A 17,877-nucleotide genomic window follows, 5' to 3' on the forward strand; every position below is an offset into this window, starting at 1 on the left:
CTTCTTCGGATGCATAGAATGGTGATATATATATATCATCATGCCCAGCATGCCCCTCTGCCATGTACATTGGGAATAAATGGACACAAATCTGACATCAGGAATCATAACAAAAAAAAAAAAGGGAGAACACTCAACCTCTCTCTCCACTCTCAGTGACAGACCTGAAGGTGGCAATTTTGCAAAAAAAAAACAAAAACAGACTCCAAAGAGAAACTGCTGAACTTGAATTAATATGCAAACTAGATACTATTAACTGTGGCGAATCTATTTCCTATGTTAAGTTCTCTCCTCACACCTTCTGGGCCATCTTCTTTATCATCTCAAAAAGTTTTTTTCCCCCTGCTAACAGCTCATCTCAATTGATTAGAGACTGCCTGTTGGTATGCATAATTCCCACCTTTTCATGTTTCTCTGTATGTATAATATCCCCTGTCTGTGTGTTCCATTATATGCATCAATCAATTAGAGGATTGCTTATGCCCTGAAGCATAAAGTTTTATATGTCTTCTAATATATTTATACTTACTTTTCCTTTTTCTTTTTTTTAATCTTGCAATTGTAAATTTGGATGTTCTTGCTAGCCATATACTTTTAATCAGTTTACCTCAATAATCCCCAAAAGATCCTCTCCTATATATACTCTTGTTATTTAAGGGTCACTTAACTTTTGGTGTATCCAAATGATCATCTCTCCAACTCCTCCCAAAAATCTTAGGCTGTCTATGTGCACAGAAAGAGGACAAGATATAGTTACCATTTTGGGCACAGGGAGGGCAAAAATGTTTCACATACCCATCCAAAATTGCTACGGCCAGCTCTGCAATTTCAAGCCACTGTGCTACCTTCTTTCCTGAATGAAACTAGAAGCAGATTGGAACAGACACTGCAATACATATGATCAATACCCCTGAAAAGAAATTATATAAGAGTAAAGTAATACTACAAGTGCTCCTACCAAAGATGGAGAACTTACTTTTGTTTTATGCCCTTTATGGTGAAGGGGAACTTTAGACTTTTATACCTTTAACTAAAAATGAAAAATCAAATGTCTTTGTAAGATACATATGAAAATTCTATGTGAATGGACATCTGTTTCTTTCCTCTCACTACAGTATGGTGTTATTGTTCAGAATAAATAGTGAAAATGAATTTCTAAGGTTGTTTTGAAAGATTTTTTAAAAGTTGCTGGATCCTAGGTGTTTTAAGCCTCCGAATTCTAAACAAAGTCCCGTCAATGCCTCATAAGAACATAAAAATGACCATACTGAGTTTGGAAGGCAAACAGTAACTGAGCTGCCCAGTGAGGAGCTTGGAGGAAAATGGTTGGTGAAAATGGATCCAAGTTGGGGACCCCAACAAGTGGAAGGCTCACACAGGTCCCTAGGAAAAGTGTAAGATCTACGCTGATATGGGGAAGCCAAGCCCTGGAGCAAGATGGTTGTTGTGACAGGGTGCATCCCCTGGAAAGGGACAGGAGTGACAGGCTGCGAGACCTGGAGGATGGAACCCTACAACAGGAGAAGCCCTCAGGGCAAAGACCTGAATGAAGGGCAGCAGGAAGGCCAGTCACACTTAGGCAGTAAGGTCTGAAGAGTGGGGCCCTGAAACAGGGGCCAAAGTCACTGAGAACACAGTCCTGCTATTGAGTTTCAGGTGGCTGACTTGCTGATATCATCCCTGGAAAGGGATGTGGGAGACACCTGCCGTATGTTTATTGTGTAAATTGAAAAATAGTTTTCTAAAAGGTTTGGGGGAAGTATTGCACTGGCGTATGTGAATAAATTATGCCCAGAGCTGGGCTTTATATTAGACAATGGGAGACTATGTTCCTTTCATGGGCAGAAGGAGGAGGGAAATTGAGGCAGGTATTCCTGTCTTGCTGCAGCCTGCTGCTGGAGGGCATTTCAGATGGGGCCCACCCTAAAACATGTCATAAATTTTATTCTATCTTCATCTCAGCTTTCACCCCTTGTATTCTGAAAGTAAGAGTGGTTCTTTGTACGATGACAACTTTAGGAGAGAAACAGACAATTCATATAAAGGTGAAATCTCTAACAGTTTAAGTAGATTCAGATTTTCACATTCTTTACACTTTGAAAGACATTCTTTCATAGGAAGATGTCGCTTGGTCAGCAACAGTGTATGGATCTCCTTATTGCCAGTCATTTAATCAACCAAACCATTGTTAGCGTCTGCAAGTATTATGACATCTGCAGCTATTGACTGTGGAATCTTTGTTTATCTCATATGCATGAAAGACTTTCATAACTCAGTTATGGTGCACCACAAAGACAGATGACAGGGTTGAGCTACTGAGATCATCACCATGATAAATATCTTTCCACTGATTATGTTGTTTGAGATTCTTCAATGCCAGACATGCTGTGCACAGAATGTAAATTCAAAGGCAATGCATGATATGCTGTACAAAACTAGATATCTTGAGGCATGTAATGAGATAACATCTATTACCATAAATTACAAAGTGATTTACACGTAAACGAGGTTTGTCATGAAATTTAATTTTAATGGCTTGATAATCAAGTAAGAAACACAATAATTACCATAACTAAGTTTTTCAATAAATTAAAATCACTGCTGCTGGCAATACATTATTTTTGTTAACATGCATAATACAGCTCCTTTCAAGAGTTCTGTCTGATATATTCTGCTATTTTAATTTTGTAGTAACCACCAAACCACTATGACAAATAAGTTACTACCGATTACATTCATCACATTTCAACATTCTTACAAAAGAGTCCCTCAATAGTCTCCTGTAGAGTTGAGCAGCAGCATCTCCTACATTAAACAAAACTAATGTAACAGCTAAACAGCATTAGGGGAGGCAGAAAGACTACAAAATGATACTACTAATGTTATAGCCAAGTGTGGAATTTTCCTGCAGATACAGCGTCACGCACTTTAAATGCTAAAGTTAGAATCTAATGTACAAGTGATTTTCTCAAAAAACTTTGCAAATGGGGGGCTCCTGTAACACAGAATAAGACAAATTTGCCCAAAACCATATATAATAAAGCTCATCTCTCTCATTATCATGAGCTGTGTATTCAACTGTCGGTTAGCAAAATACACACACATTATTCTAGTACAACAGACATATTTTAATTAACTGAGCCTACTATACACATCACTCAATCTACCCAGAAGGTCACCAGCATCAATTACAACTCCCTCACACCAGCCACCAATGACGTAAACAATAACTTCCCATGTATATATTAGAGCCGGAAGAAACTCAGCTATTAAAGTTTGATGAGCTGCAAAATGTGTTTTGTGTTCTTTTGCAGCACTTGAGAGTATCTTTCCAATTAATCCAAAACATTATCAACTGAAATTGTAAGCCAAGACTCTCTCCTCTGCCGAAGATCCCAACACTTTCATCTATTGCATGGTTTGGTGGCCAGCAATCCAGGCCCCCCTAACTCATACTTTCTAAAGGGGTCAGCAAGCACAGAACTCTTCATTAAAACAGTATATTCCAAATGCACCAGGCCTGCAAATGGATAAAGTGGCCATCATAGTAGCAGGACCCACAGGAGTTGCCAAGGTTCCTTCCCCACTCTGAACTTTAGGGTACAGATGTGGGGACCTGCATGGACACTTCTAAGCTTAATTACCAGCTTAGATCTGGTATCGCTGCCACCATCCCCCAAGTACTACCTTTTTTTCCTTGGGTAGTCTTGAGAGACTTCACCAATTTCCTGGTGAACACAGACCCAAACCCCTTGGATCTTAAAACAAGGAGAAATTAACCATTCCCTCTCCTTTCTCCCACCAACTCCTGGTGGATCCAGATCCAACCCCCTTGGATCTAAAAACAAGGAAAAATCAATCAGGTATTAAGAAAAAAGGCTTTTAATTAAAGAAAAGAAAGGTAAAAGAAAACCCTCTGGGAGAGATTAGCGTACCAGTTACTCTTACAGAAAACAGATTCAAAACACAGAGGATGTTCCCCTGGGCACAAATTTAGTTACACAAAAAATACCCAAATTTAATAATTCCCTTAATGGTATCAAGACAAGTTACAAAGAAAATAAACATCAACCTATTTATTCCTTTCTAAAACTTACTACTCTGATAAGAGGCTGGTTCCTTGATCTTTTTCACTCCGGCTGAAACTGAAACTCTCAACAAAGGAAAACTTCCCTCCTTCCTTTTGAAACATCTTGTTCCCCCATTGGTTCCTCTGGTCAGGTGTCAGCTATGCTGGGTGAACGTCTTAACCCTTTACAGGTAAAAGAGGCATTAACCCTTAACTATCTGTTTATGACAGGAGCATTTTGAATCCCACAGCTACTGAAAAGTGAAGTATGAAGTGCACACCCACGAAGATATCTTGGAGATTTGGGCAAAGGATAAAAGCATACCCCTGCCATCTCCCCAAACACAAAGATGAACAATAAGAACATAAGAATGGCCACAGTAGATCAGACCAATTGCCCACCTAGCCCAGAGTCCTGTCTTCCGAGAGTGGCCAGTACCAGAAGCTTCAAATGAACAGGGCCCTTTATCGAGTGATCCACCCTGTCATCCAATCTCAGCTTATATTAGTCAGAGGTTTAGGGAAACCCAGATCATGGAGTTGTGTCCCTGACCATCTTGGCTACTAGCCACTGATGGACCTATCCTCCATAAACTTATCTAATTCTTTTTTGAACCCAGTTACACTTTTGGCCTTCACAACATCCCCTGGCAACATGTTCAACAGGTTGACTGTGTGTTGCATGAAGTAGTACTTCCTTGTGTTTGTTTTAAACCTGCTGCCTATTAATTTCATTGCGTGAATCCTGGTTCACGTGTTATGTGAAGGGGTAAATAACACTTCCTTCACGCCATTCATGATTTTATAAACTTCTATCATATCCCCCATATTATCACTTTTCCAAGCTGAATAGTCCCTGTCTTTTTAATCTCTCCTCGTATGGAAGCTGTTCCAGACCCCTAATCATTTTTGTTGCTCTTCTCTATACCTCTTCCAATTTTTATATACCTTTTTTTGAGATGAGGCAACCAGAACTGCATGCAGTATACAAAGTGTGGGCATGCCATGGATTTATATACTGGTATTATGATATTTTCTGTCTTACCTATCCCTTTCCTAATGGTTCCTAACACTGTTAGCTTTTTTAACTGCTGCTGCACACTGAGCTGATGTTTTCAGAGAACTATCTACGATGACTCCAAGATCTCTTTCTTGAACGATAACAGCTAATTTAGATCCCATCATTTTGTATGTATAGTTGGGATTATGTTTTCCAGTGTGCATTACTTTGCACTTTGAATTTCATCTGCCATTTTCTTGCTCAGTCACCCAATTTTGTGAGACTCCCCTTAGTAATTATTCACACTCTGCTTTGGACTTAACTATCTTGAGTAATTTTGCATGGTCTGCAAATTTTGACGCTTCACTGTTTATGCCCTTTTCCAGCTCATTTATGAATATGTTGAACAGCACTGGTCCCAGTACAGATCCTTAGGGGACCCTGCTATTTTCTTCTCTCCGCTGTGAAAACTGACCATTTATTCCAACCCTCTGTTTCCTATCTTTTTAACCAGTTACTGATCCATGAGAGGACCTTCCCTCTTATCCCATAACTGCCTACTTTGCTTATAAGCCTTTGCTGTGGGACCTTGTCAAAGGCTTTCTGAAAATTCAAGTACATTATATCTACTAGATCACCCTTGTCCACATGCTTCTTGTCACCTTCAAAGAATTTGAATAGATTGGTAAGGTATAATTTCCCTTTACAAAAGCTCTGCTGGCTCTTCCCCAACATGTTTTCTTCATCTACGAGTCTGATAATTGTGTTCTTTACTATAGCTTCAACCAATTTGCCAAGTAATGGCCTATAATTACCAGGATCGCTTCTGGAACCTCTTTTAAAAATCGGTGTTACATTAGTTACACACCAGTCATATAGTACAGAGGCTGATTTAAGCGACAGGTTATATACCACAATTAGTAGTTCTGCAATTTCATATTTGAGTTCCTGCAGAACTCTTTGGTGAATACCATCTGGTCCCGATGATTTACTACTGTTAAATTTATCACTTTGTTCCAAACCCTCCTCCAGTGAAACCTCAATCTGGGACCATTCCTCAGATTTTGTCATCTAAAAAGAATGGCTCAGGTGTGAGAATCTCTCACATCCTCTGCAGTGAAGACCAATGGAAAGAATTCATTTAGATTTTCCGCAATGGCCTTGTCTTCTATGAGTGCTCCTTTAGCGTCTTGATCATCCAGTGGCTACACTGTTTGGCAGGTTTTCTGCTTCTCGTACTTACACAAAAATGAACAGCAATTTTTTTTTCTTTTACTAGTTGCTCTTCTAATTCTTTTTGGCCTGCCTAATTTACTCCTACGGCTATCTGGGCCGGAGGAGAGGGGGCACTGCTGGGCTCTGGGGGCTAGGTGGTGCATGTATCTAGGACGGGAGGGCCCAGTGGCTGGGCTCTGGGGGGGAGGGGTTATGGGTGTCTGGCCCCCAGCTGGGCTCGGGGGGGGAGGGGAGGAGAAACAGGAACTGGGTTGTCATAGGGATTCTTTTAACTCTACTCCTGGGGAAATTTTGTGTGTGTCTGTATTATTACAGACATATTTGCTGACAAGTATTTTGAAATAAATTACCAAAATAATTGAAACTGGCATGATTATGTACTGTTATTTTGACAAAAAAAAATTGCAAAAAGGACAGTTACCTGTTCTGTAACTGGTGTTCTTCGAGATGTGTTGCTCATGTCTATTCCCAGTAGGTGTGCGTGCATTATTTTGCAGGATAAGACAATTGTTGCAGTCAGTGTTTTAATGTATTACAGCAGTGGTTGGGAAGGGAGGGAACTGCACACTTTTCTTAAAACACCAGATAAATAAAGCTTTACTATGTTGAATGGAATGATACAAGGAGTGCTATGCTTTCCACAGCCTATTTCAAACAGCAGTATGTCACAGTGCACCACAGAACTTTTAGTGCATTATAACAGGGTCCACATGACCAGTTAGTGTGGAAGGCTAGTCCACTGTAGATTTACACCCTGGCTGGCCATGCAATATGTCTCTATATAGACAAGCTCTGAAGGAGGGGCTGGAGAGTGAGGGGAATGGGTAGGGATAAAACAAGAGAAATGAGGGAAATATTAATGATGGGTGACAAAGGAAATAATGGAGATACTGGGGATGGAGAAAGAACAAGGAATTAAAAACTGACTGGAGGTGAACAAGTCAAACACCTAATCAGATATTAACAAAGGGTAGTCCAGAAGATAGGAAAAAGGCGGCAAGTGAGAATCCAGTGGCAAGGCTGTGTTGGGAAGACCAATGCACTCTGTCCCCGAACAGCAAGGAAGATTGAAAAAGGCTAATTTCTGCATTTTTCATATTGGCCTCTGGGTAGTAAAATCAGTCTTCTCACTGAAGGGGTTTGGTAATCTTCTCAGGCCTTCTTAAATGCAACTTAAGTTTGTCTAGATGTTCAATTATACTAACTGTAGAACTATGGAGGCAAAGTAGGAGCTATGCAGTAATGCTTACATTAAAAGTACTTAACTGTGAAACAGAAGATAAATTAATACAAAATACACATAGTAAAGTGCAATTTATAACCCAGATTACAACATTCAAATATTTTACGCTGGAACTAAAATCACATTATTGTGATAGGAGCTCATAATATAAAAATGTAAATGTGAAACAAGTTTTTCCTTGATAAATAACCCTACTGGAGGAGTCAAGTACTTGGAAATGTTTACATCTGTTATGATATTGGCATTTCAGACTATTTAAATTAAAGTTATTAAACCTGACTACAAATAAAAGGAGCTACTTATTCAAACTTATCGTCCCAATAAAGGGTCATTGTGCTGTAGGTCTATTTTTAAAAGGTGTTTATAGTATTATAGTTAATAGTATTCACAGTCAAGCAGGAAGGGGATATCAAAGGGGGGGCACGAGGATCAGTTCTGTTCAATATCTTCATCAATGATTTACATAATAGCATAGAGAGTACACTTGTAAAGTTTGTGGACGATACTAAGTTGGCAGAGGCTGCAAGTGCTTTGGAGGGTAAAATTAAAATTAAAAATGATCTGGACCATTCAGAAATGGTCTGAAGTAAATAGGATGAAATTCAATAAGGACAAATGCAAAGTATTCCTCTTAGGAAGCAACAATCAGTTGCACACATACAAAATGAGAAATGACTGCCTAGGAAGGAGTACTGCAGAAAGGGATCTGGGGATCATAGTGGATCCCAGCCAAATAAGAGTCAACAGAGTAACACTGTTGCAAAAAAGAGGGGAGGGGGAGAGACACATTAGACCTCAACTGGAGTATTGTGACCCGTTCTGGGCACCGCATTTCAGGAAAGATATGGAAATACTGGAGAAAGTCATGAGAAGAGCAACAAAGAATAAGAAGTCTAAAAAACATGACCTATGAGGGAAGATTGCAAAAATTGGGTTTATTTAGTCTGGAGAAGAGAAGATAAAAGGGACATGATTACAGTTTTCAAGTACATAACAGATTCTTAGAAAGAGAAGGGGAAAAAATGTTCTTCTTAACCTCTGAGGACAGGAGAAGCAGCAATGACCTTAAACTGTGGCAAGGGTGGTTTAGGTTGGACATTAGGAAAAACTCCTTAACTGTAAGGGTGGTTAAGCACTGGAATAAAGTGCCTAGGGAGGTTGTGGAATCTCCATCTCCAGAGATTTCTAAGAACACGTTAGACAAACACCTATCAGGGATGGTCTAGATAATACTTAGTCTTTCCATGAGTGCAGGGGATTGGACTAGATGACCTCTCAAGGTCCCTTCCAGTCCTATGATTCTATTACTACTATTTATTATTTTGTACCACCCAAATCTGTGCTGGCTCTTCACAAAAGATATACTCCTTACTCCAAAGAGCTTACAGGTTTTTTTAAAATATGACTGAGGTTCAGAGACAATATGGAAAGGATGTGACACAGAAGGGCAAGGGACACAGCAGCACAATCACACATTTACTATGGTTAGGCATGGCACATCTTGGTGATTGTTAAAGTTTTTCTTTTTAATTTAACATAAGGAACACAAGACTGCATATTATTTTCTTATTTAATGCAGAGATCATGGAAGAGGTGAATTCTATAATAAACAAATGGCAAAAGTGCAGCTTCAATTTGAGACAATGAATTTCCTGAATGCTGTGGCTCTGGAGTCACTAAGGCTGACAGTGCCCAGTAATTTCAACACTGGCATAAGATGATGATTCTTCATATTCAATTCAGGACTTTGTGGCCAACATGAGGGTTACAGGACTGTCCTAGGTAGTTGCAGACTCAGTTTTGGATCTAGTGTTTGGGTTAGAATTAGAGTGCTGGATAAAGTACTCCTCTCATGGAAAATCACTGGCTCCAATGGCTTGAAAATGTAGTACTATTCTCCTGGAGGAGTGAGGAATTTATTTTGATGATCTGCCACTATCAATGGTACTGGAGTGTTTCCCCTTTCACGGTTTCATCCTCACAAGTAACCTTGGTTTAATGATGATTTGGGAGAGATGAAGCAAGGTGTAGGACAGCTAAAGAGCTAATGGCAGAAATCCTGGGCCAAAGATGACTTATTGAGACAAACATTTCCTAAGGTCTTGAGGTATAGTTGCGTGCCTCTCGAGATGGTACCATTCCATATGGTAGAGAAACTGTTTAATGAAGTTTTCCTTGTCACAGGGGCTGATTTGACTACCCCTCACTGAGAGCAAATTTCTGGTTATTTTGCAGAGCAAATTACTTGGATTAAGACTAAGTTGCCCACATCAATGACAGTAAAGCAGGATATTGAGAAGTTGAAAGCCAAAATTCATCTGGGTTTAGAACTGTGGTGTTCACTGAAGTTCTGGATGTGATCAGAAAATTCTATTCCACACACTGTTTGGACATAAGGCCTTCTTGACTGATGAAAGCTTAAAGGGAAGTGCTGGGTCATTTGGAGGCAGACTGTCAATCCCACCTTTAAAAAAGAGCAGAATACTGAGAGCTCTTAAGGAAGTAAGTGTATATCTTAACTGAAAAAAAATCACTTGATGTTGACACTTGTCAGTTATCAACCAGCATCTCATCTTCAATTTTTGTTTCCGAGTATGGAGAAGATGGCAATGAAACACCTTTCAGAGAGAGCAAAGGAGCCAGATTCCCCTACCATCAACCCAGGAAACCTTTTTCTGCCTAAATTCCTGAAGTACTCTGTGTAGACTCATTCCTCCAACCCACACCAACTCACCTCTCCCCACAACCTGGGAGGAAGAAGGGGAGAAAAGAATATGCAAATTGATAGCTGTTTTGCTAGAGGGACAGTCTGGCGGAGGCTGGAGAATATAATGTTTAGTTGTATGTGAGGCATAAACGTATTGAGGAAGCCTCTTGTTCATATTTTGGCATCAAAACACTGATTTTTCCCCCAATGATGAAATAAATTCACTTCTTATAAGCACCACAGAAGAAGTGGGGTCTTAGGAAGGATTTGATTGATAGGGTAATGGTCTCAACACTATTTATTAATTGTTTAGGACTGTGTCCACTATGTTCCATGCACTTTCCAGATATTAAAGAAGGATGCTACCTGCCCATAGGAACAAACAGTCTAACAACTATGAAGTGGACAGGTTAGAAAAGGGGATGGGAATACCTCTAAGAGCTCCTGCCTAGATAAGTGCCCAAGGAGATGAATGAAGGGAACAGACTAAAGAGCTAACCTACTGTAATAGCTCCTGTTTTCTTTTTCTCTGTTTCCATTTTCTTTTGTCTATTTCTCCTTTTCATAGAATGGTTGTTATGGCAAAAGTGAACTGAATGAAGAAAGGTCTATTCTGTGCAAAGGATTATATATAAAGTGAATTCAATCTATTTCAATGAATAAAAACTGAGGTTTCAACATCAAAATACGCTCTGTTTGAAGTGCATCAAGAGCCATTATATTATAAACATTTTAGGAAAACATAGCCAGTCAATCCAACAGTCCATGTCATTTGTACAATGCTGAACCCATTCTTTCACTCCACAAGTAACAATCACCTTGTGCTCTGCAATTAATTTTACTGGAAGAAAACTGCAGACAAAATAAATTACACGGAGAAATTCTTAGCACTCAAAGATGTATCTTCAGAGAAACAAAAATAGACTACGGTCTCTGAAACTGTACAATGATTTAAAAAAATTAATAGCTCACAAAAGTTGAGAGAATAAAGCTCTAGCAGTACCTGTTTAATGCCAAAAGCACTTACCGCTGACATTCCCCCGCATGCAGAACTAGGTCTTCATTGTTTTTAGCACTAACAGTCAGCTCATGTTCAGTTGAATTGAAGACATCAAGGAGTAGATGGCATTGTCGGGTGCTGTTTGGAAATGAAAAATAAATTAATACTGTAGTTTTAGTAACACAGAGTATTTGAATTACATATATTATGGAATCTAAAATTATATTTACCCTCATCTATTCCAATTATAGTATCAATTTTTTCTCTAAAACTAACTCTGATTAAACCTTGTTGAAATTTAAAAAGAGCATGCATAGTTGAACAAGAGCAGAATTTAATTATACTTATGATCTGCACATGCCTGTGTCACCTATCAGGTGGGATCACTTCTAAGTATCCTCAAAAGTACCAAGTATAATCCAGCACCACCTTTATTAGCAGACTGCTACCATTAAACAATGGATTTTTTGGTCAATTCTTTGAATGCTCATTTAAGACAGTTTTTATATATATGACTTTGTTGACAAAGTCCTTTTAAGACCCAAACTACTAAGATCAGTGTTGTTTCAGAGAAAATGAAGACAGACAGCTGAATCAGCTGGAAACAAGGAGGAAAGCCAACAGCATGTTATAAAGCCACCCAATTTTCTACAAACCACTAGCAAACACTTCATGAACAACTGAGTCGGAGACCAAACTGGGAACCATTTATCTAGAACATCCCCTGCAGCATTGTTCATTATTGTACATTTACTAGAATTTTGTTCAGTTGAGTTCTTAGAAGTCTTAAGAAATGGAGCTTCAAAATTTAACTTTTGATCTTCACTGAAAAATCAGTCCCTGCAGGCTGCAAACTATTTTTGTTGCTCTTTTCTCTGAACCCCCTGCAAGTTGTCTCTGTGTCTAGTAATTAGGGGTCCAGAACTGCACTGTTTGTAGAAGCTTTAGTTATTTTCATTTTTAAAACTGTCACTTTGAAGTATTTACATGAACATAATATGAAATTTCTTCATAACAGAAACATTAGGCTCCAATTTTCAATCTGCAAATGAAAACCCTTAACTGATTGAGAAAGGTAGAAGGGAAGTAATGAAAACACTAGGTGTACACTACAACCTTATATAGGTATAACTACATCACTCAGGGGTATGGATTTTCCACGCCTGAGCGATGTAGTTATATCAACCAAACCTCCATAACTACCACCTCTCACGGATGTAGATTAACTACACTGACAGAAGCAGCTCTCCCCCCACTGGCATAGTGGCGTCTTCACTAAAGTGCTAAGGTGGCACAGCTGCACTGGTGCAGCTTTTTAAATGTAGACCAGCCCTAAGATTCTTGTTATGTCTACTATGACTAATGAGAGAAAAAAATATTATATACCTGTTCAGAATCTTAAGGACGAAGCGGAATGGATGGAGTTTTGACATTACCAAGGGTAAGTTTGGACTGATGGACAGCTGGGGTCCCCTCAATTCCCCAACTTGGGGTGCCGTTTACACGGTTTTACTGTGAGAGCAACCACTCCTGGTCTACTCACACACAGCCACCAGCATGTAAATCACTTCCAGCTATACTGTACGAGTGCTATAGCCAGCCACTATTGAATTACACTGCAGGGAACATGAGCAAACTCCCAATCCCAGACATTCCCGCAGAAATATCTGTCTTGTACCACCTTAAGCCTCCTCCACAATACAAGCACATATAAAGTCCATCATTTCATTAATAGAAAATGATATGCATAAATCTTGTTGCCCCAAATGGAGTTTCCCAAACACTTCAATCCAAACAAACTGGTTTAGAACAAACAACAAAACAAATTTATTAACGACAAAAAGATTTTAAGTGACAACAAGTACTAAGGCATATAAGTCAGTATTGGTTACAAGGAAATAAAAGGTGAAAGGCATCCAACACCTCACTTAACAAGCTAAGTGAATACAAAGCAAAAGGTATCTCTCGCCACATGTTCCAACAGTCTTACTGCCTGAACCTCTTTTATTCAGGATCTCCCCCTCTTCCCCAGTGCAATGCTGCTTCCTTTGTTCTTCAGGGGTTGATGCTGCCATGGGTAGAGAGCAAGGGTGAGATGATTTGGGACACATGTCCTTTCCTCTTATAGCCCTTTCTCTTGTGCAAGAATCATGTCCGGCTGACATTCAGGAGACAGAAAAATTGCATGGGCAGGACCATTAAGCTACTTTGTCAAAATGTAGATCTTTTGCCCATACCCTCTCTGCTGCTGAAGAGTGGCCACTTAATCAGGTGATGGTGTATTTGATCTTGTTGAAACCTGGCTGAGGCATTGGCTAGCCCTTTGTCTCTGGGGAACTTGTTTGTCACTGCCCTTCAGAACATGTCCTGGTAATATCACACAGTGGAATCCTGTCTCTTTGCATACAATGTTGCCACACATTTTACCAGGACAACAATGATCAGCAAATCATGAGTTTTTAAAGGATACCATACACAGTATACTTTATCCAAAATTTAGCATAATTTTGTAAAAGGGGTGAACATGGGGTACAGACTGTCACAGGAGTCACTGGTGATTGAAGGGAATGGCTAGTGAGTAAAATTGACCTTCACTGGTCCTTGAAAAGATAAGAGTGGGTGGAACTGTCAAGAGGGAGTGGGATTGGTTGACAGAAATTTCTGGAAGGTGGGTGGGGCATCTAACATGATTCTATATAAATAGGGCCCTACCAAATTCACAGCCATGAAAAATGCATCACAGACCATGAAATATGGTCTTCCCCCGTGAAATCTGGTCTTGTGTACTTTTACCCTATACTATAGTGATTTCATGGGGGAGACCAGCCTCTCTCAAATTGGGGGTCCTGACCCCAAAGGGAGTTGCGGGGGGGTTGCAAAGTTATTTTAGGGGGGTCACGGCATTGCTACCCTTACCATACCATGCCACCCTTATTTCTGGACTGCTGCCTTCAGAGCTGGATGGCCAGAGAGTGGCGGCTGCTGATTGAGGGCCCAGGTCTGCAGGCAGCAGTGCAGAAGTAAGGGTGGCAATACCATACCATGCCATCCTTACTTCTGTGCTGCTGCTGGCAGTGGCTCTGCCTTCAGAGCTGGCTCCTGGCCAGCCACCACCGCTCTCCAGCTGCCCAGCTCTGAAGGCAGAATTGCTGCCAGCAGCAGCACAGAAGTAAGGGAGGCAGTACTGCAACCCCCCTCACCCCTTACAATAATCTTGTGACCACTCCACAACTCCTTTTTGGGTTACGATTCCTACAATTACAACACTGAAATTTCAGATTTAAATAGCGGAAATCATGAAATTTACTATTTTTAAAATCCTATGACCGCGAAATTGACCAAAATGCACCGTGAATTTGGTAGGGCCCTATATATATATAAAAACTAGTTAGCTCATCACATTTTTAAGTCTTCACAGTGTTGAATTCACTAGGTGGTTATTTCTCATTCTAACTAGTAAATGTGAAAGCTGCTAATCAATTCCATTGTCACAGTTTCAGTGGAAACCTAGTTTGAAATAATTAAAGAACTGGAGCCACACAAGAACAAAATAAAAAATGACTCAAAGAAGCTACTGAACTTTTCCATTATTTAGCCAAAAACACTCTATATTTTAAAACTTATCATTCAGATTTTTCACCCCAAATCTTTATTTGCAAAGGAGGCTGTGTCACAGTTTGTTGCAGTGAAATAGTGGGAAATTGTGTAAATACAATGGAGCAGAAAACCATTAGAATTTTGAATTGTGACATTTTACAAAGACCAGAAGTCTCATCCAGCAAACTCAGTATCAATCAAGGTTGTTTAACATATTCAGACTGGTTCAGCAACATTTTAATAGGACGCAAAAGTATAAATATTGTAAAAGTTTATCATTAGCCAATATAAGATACCACACAGTGGTAGGCCTAACTAGTTAGTAGGCTGGATTTCCAATTATTATCCTTTGATGTTTCACTTACAGAACTGTAGACTTTTCATTTTGGACAGTACACCTATCTCCAGGCCACACTGCAGGAACAGCTGGATTAGCACCGTGTCCTATCTGGGCAGGGAAGGAAAGGAGGGTACCAGCTGGGCAGCGGCCATAAAAGGCCCCCTTTGGTAAGTATTAACCTTTTACAATTTTGTATATTACACAACATAAAAAAGATGTTGGTTATCTATAAATTTAATCCCGTCCCTAGGAAGCAGAAAAGTTCTGTCCTTAAACTGAATGTAGGTCTGGTCTACACTTAGGGGGTGGGGGGAGGGGAATCAATTTAAGTGAATAGTGTAGCTCAGGGGTCAGCAACCTGTGGCACATGCCAAACATGGCACACAAGCCGATTTTGAGCGGCACGCAGCCGCCTGCTGCAGTCCTGGCCCTCAGCCCCCCCGCCCACCGCTCTCCCCTGAGGGGGCAGGAGGCAGAAGCTTGGTTCTGCAGCAACCAAGCTTCCCTCTCCCCTGCTTCTTCCCCCAGAATGGTTCTTTCCTGCCTCGCCCCCTCTGCTTCCCTGCGCCAATCAGCTAATGGCCCTAGCGAGGGGGAGGGGGGAAGAGCAACAACGTGCAGGCAGTTCCCTAGAGGAGACAGAGAGAGGTAGGAACGGAGCCTTGGGGAAAGGGGTGGAACAGGCATATCCCTTCCAGTCCCCTGCCCTGAGCCGCTCAGGCAGGGGGCTGGGAGCATCCCTATGAGCGGAGCACCCCAGCCCTCTGCCCTGACCCCCCCACACACTCAGCCCTCTACCCTGCACCCCCCCACCCCAACACACACACACACACACACACACACACACACACAGAGTCTTCTGCCCTGCACCCTCCACACCCTCCAGCCCTCTGCCCTGAACCCCCCACACATTCAGCCCTCTGCCCTGAACCCCCCCACACACCCAGCCTTCTGCCCTGACCTCCCCCTCCCCCAGCCCTCTGCCCTGAAACCCCCGCACCCAGGTCTGGGGTCCCGGCCGCAGGCCCTGCTCAGCCCGCTGCCGGTCTAGGTGAACGGAACCCCAGGTTGGCAGCGAGCTGAGCAGGCTGGCGGCATAAGATCAGCATTTTAATTTAATTTTAAATGACACTTAAACATTTTGAAAACTTTGTTTACTTTACATACAATAGTTTAATTATATAATATAGACTTATAGAAAGAGACCTAAAAACGTTAAAATGTATTACCGGCACGCGAAACCTTAAATTAGAGTGAATAAATGAAGACTCGGCACACCACTTCTCAAAGGTTACCGACCCCTGATGTAGCTGAAGTCAACGTACTTAGATCTACTCACTGCGGTGTCTTCACTGTGGTGAGTCGACTGCTGATGCTCCCCCGTCGACTCCGCCTGCACCTCTCACTCCAGTGGAGTACCGGAGTCAATGAGAGAGCACTCAGCAGTCCATTTATCGCATCTTCACTAGACACGATAAAAATCAACCCCCGCTGGATCAATTGCTGCCCATCGATCCAGCGGGTAATATAGACAAGCCCTTAGTGTGCGATCAATGCTCAGGAATGTAAGTAACTAAGGGCTCATCTACACTAATGCTGTAATTCAATCAAAGTTAGGCAACTTCATTTATGTAAATTATGTAACTGAAGTCAATGTAACTTTGATTGAATTACAGTGGTGTCTACTTCTGCCTCTTGGGGAGATGGAGTACAGACGTCGACAGGAAAGTGCTCTCCCATCGACTTAGCTTGTTCACCAGACCTGCTAAATCAACACAGCTGCATCGATGACAGCAGTGTCGATTTAGCTGGTAGTGTACACATGGCCTAAATATTGGGCTGTACCTTAATTCTTAGAGTCTCTCAGTCTGCTAAAGTCCAGATCATCAGGAAGGTATTCCTCAAAACTAATGAAGGGACCTACAGAAATACGTTATAAAACAGTAGGTAATTAATAACAGATGCCTATGATCCACTTGGGTTCTGCAATTGATACATAGTTGTTATTGCACCTATTTTTTTAAATGAATGAAATAATGACCCATTGAAAGATGTTTTAGCTCATTAAGAATTGCCTGTTGCCACAGCTGTCAGTAATAATGACTGGATTAAAAATCCCTTTATAGTTTATCAGCTAAACTGAGATATCACAAAAGAAATTCCTTAAGTAATGAGGTAAACTGAGATACCAAAAACAGTATACATTGTGGGAAAGTAATTTTTCCCTCCAAAAGGAAAATGTTATATGGTCTCGCACCCTATACAAGGAAAGAGGTTTTGGAAATTAGAGTGGGAATGAACACTGCTAGCATTCCACCAATTACAGATGAAGGAAACAGGGTCAGCTTTTTACTCTTCACAAAAAGTAGTTCAGTATACTTTCTTTATGTATTCTGTAGAGTGCTGTATTAACCTTTGACTGATCATCTTTGATTAAATAATTCCATTTGAGCTTGTTACTTTGACTTCGCACATTGTTATTATTGTTATTAAATTCAAACTCGCAACACCTCCAGACAGTTGGTGGGGGAGGCGAGTTCAGTCAAGTCAATCACTTGTTCCCCCAGTGGCCAGTGCAGATAAAGGCTAAAAGGGCCAGCTCCCAGAGGTAAGTGAGACTAACTGTGATACCCGGACAAATTATTAAACAATTTATATGCACCTAAAGGATAACAGTGTGATAAG

At 40.7% G+C, this 17,877-nt stretch overlaps 1 protein-coding gene across 11 annotated transcripts in view; it reads right to left on the reverse strand.

Annotated features, from left to right (window-relative positions):
* TRAPPC9 (trafficking protein particle complex subunit 9) overlaps positions 1–17,877 on the reverse strand; it is an 825,958-nt gene that overhangs the window by 497,879 nt on the left and 310,202 nt on the right. For 10 of the 11 annotated variants that reach the window (XM_039525295.1, XM_039525292.1, XM_039525294.1 and 7 more), the window contains one exon: positions 11,283–11,393. In XM_039525295.1, coding sequence (XP_039381229.1) covers positions 11,283–11,393 — 111 coding nt within the window. Of the gene's footprint in view, positions 1–9,987; positions 10,013–11,282; positions 11,394–17,877 lie in introns of those variants that run through there. The other variant, XM_039525301.1, reaches the window with a different exon arrangement.

Source organism: Mauremys reevesii, linkage group 2 (genome assembly GCF_016161935.1).
Source record: "Mauremys reevesii isolate NIE-2019 linkage group 2, ASM1616193v1, whole genome shotgun sequence".
Lineage (NCBI taxonomy): Eukaryota > Metazoa > Chordata > Testudines > Geoemydidae > Mauremys > Mauremys reevesii.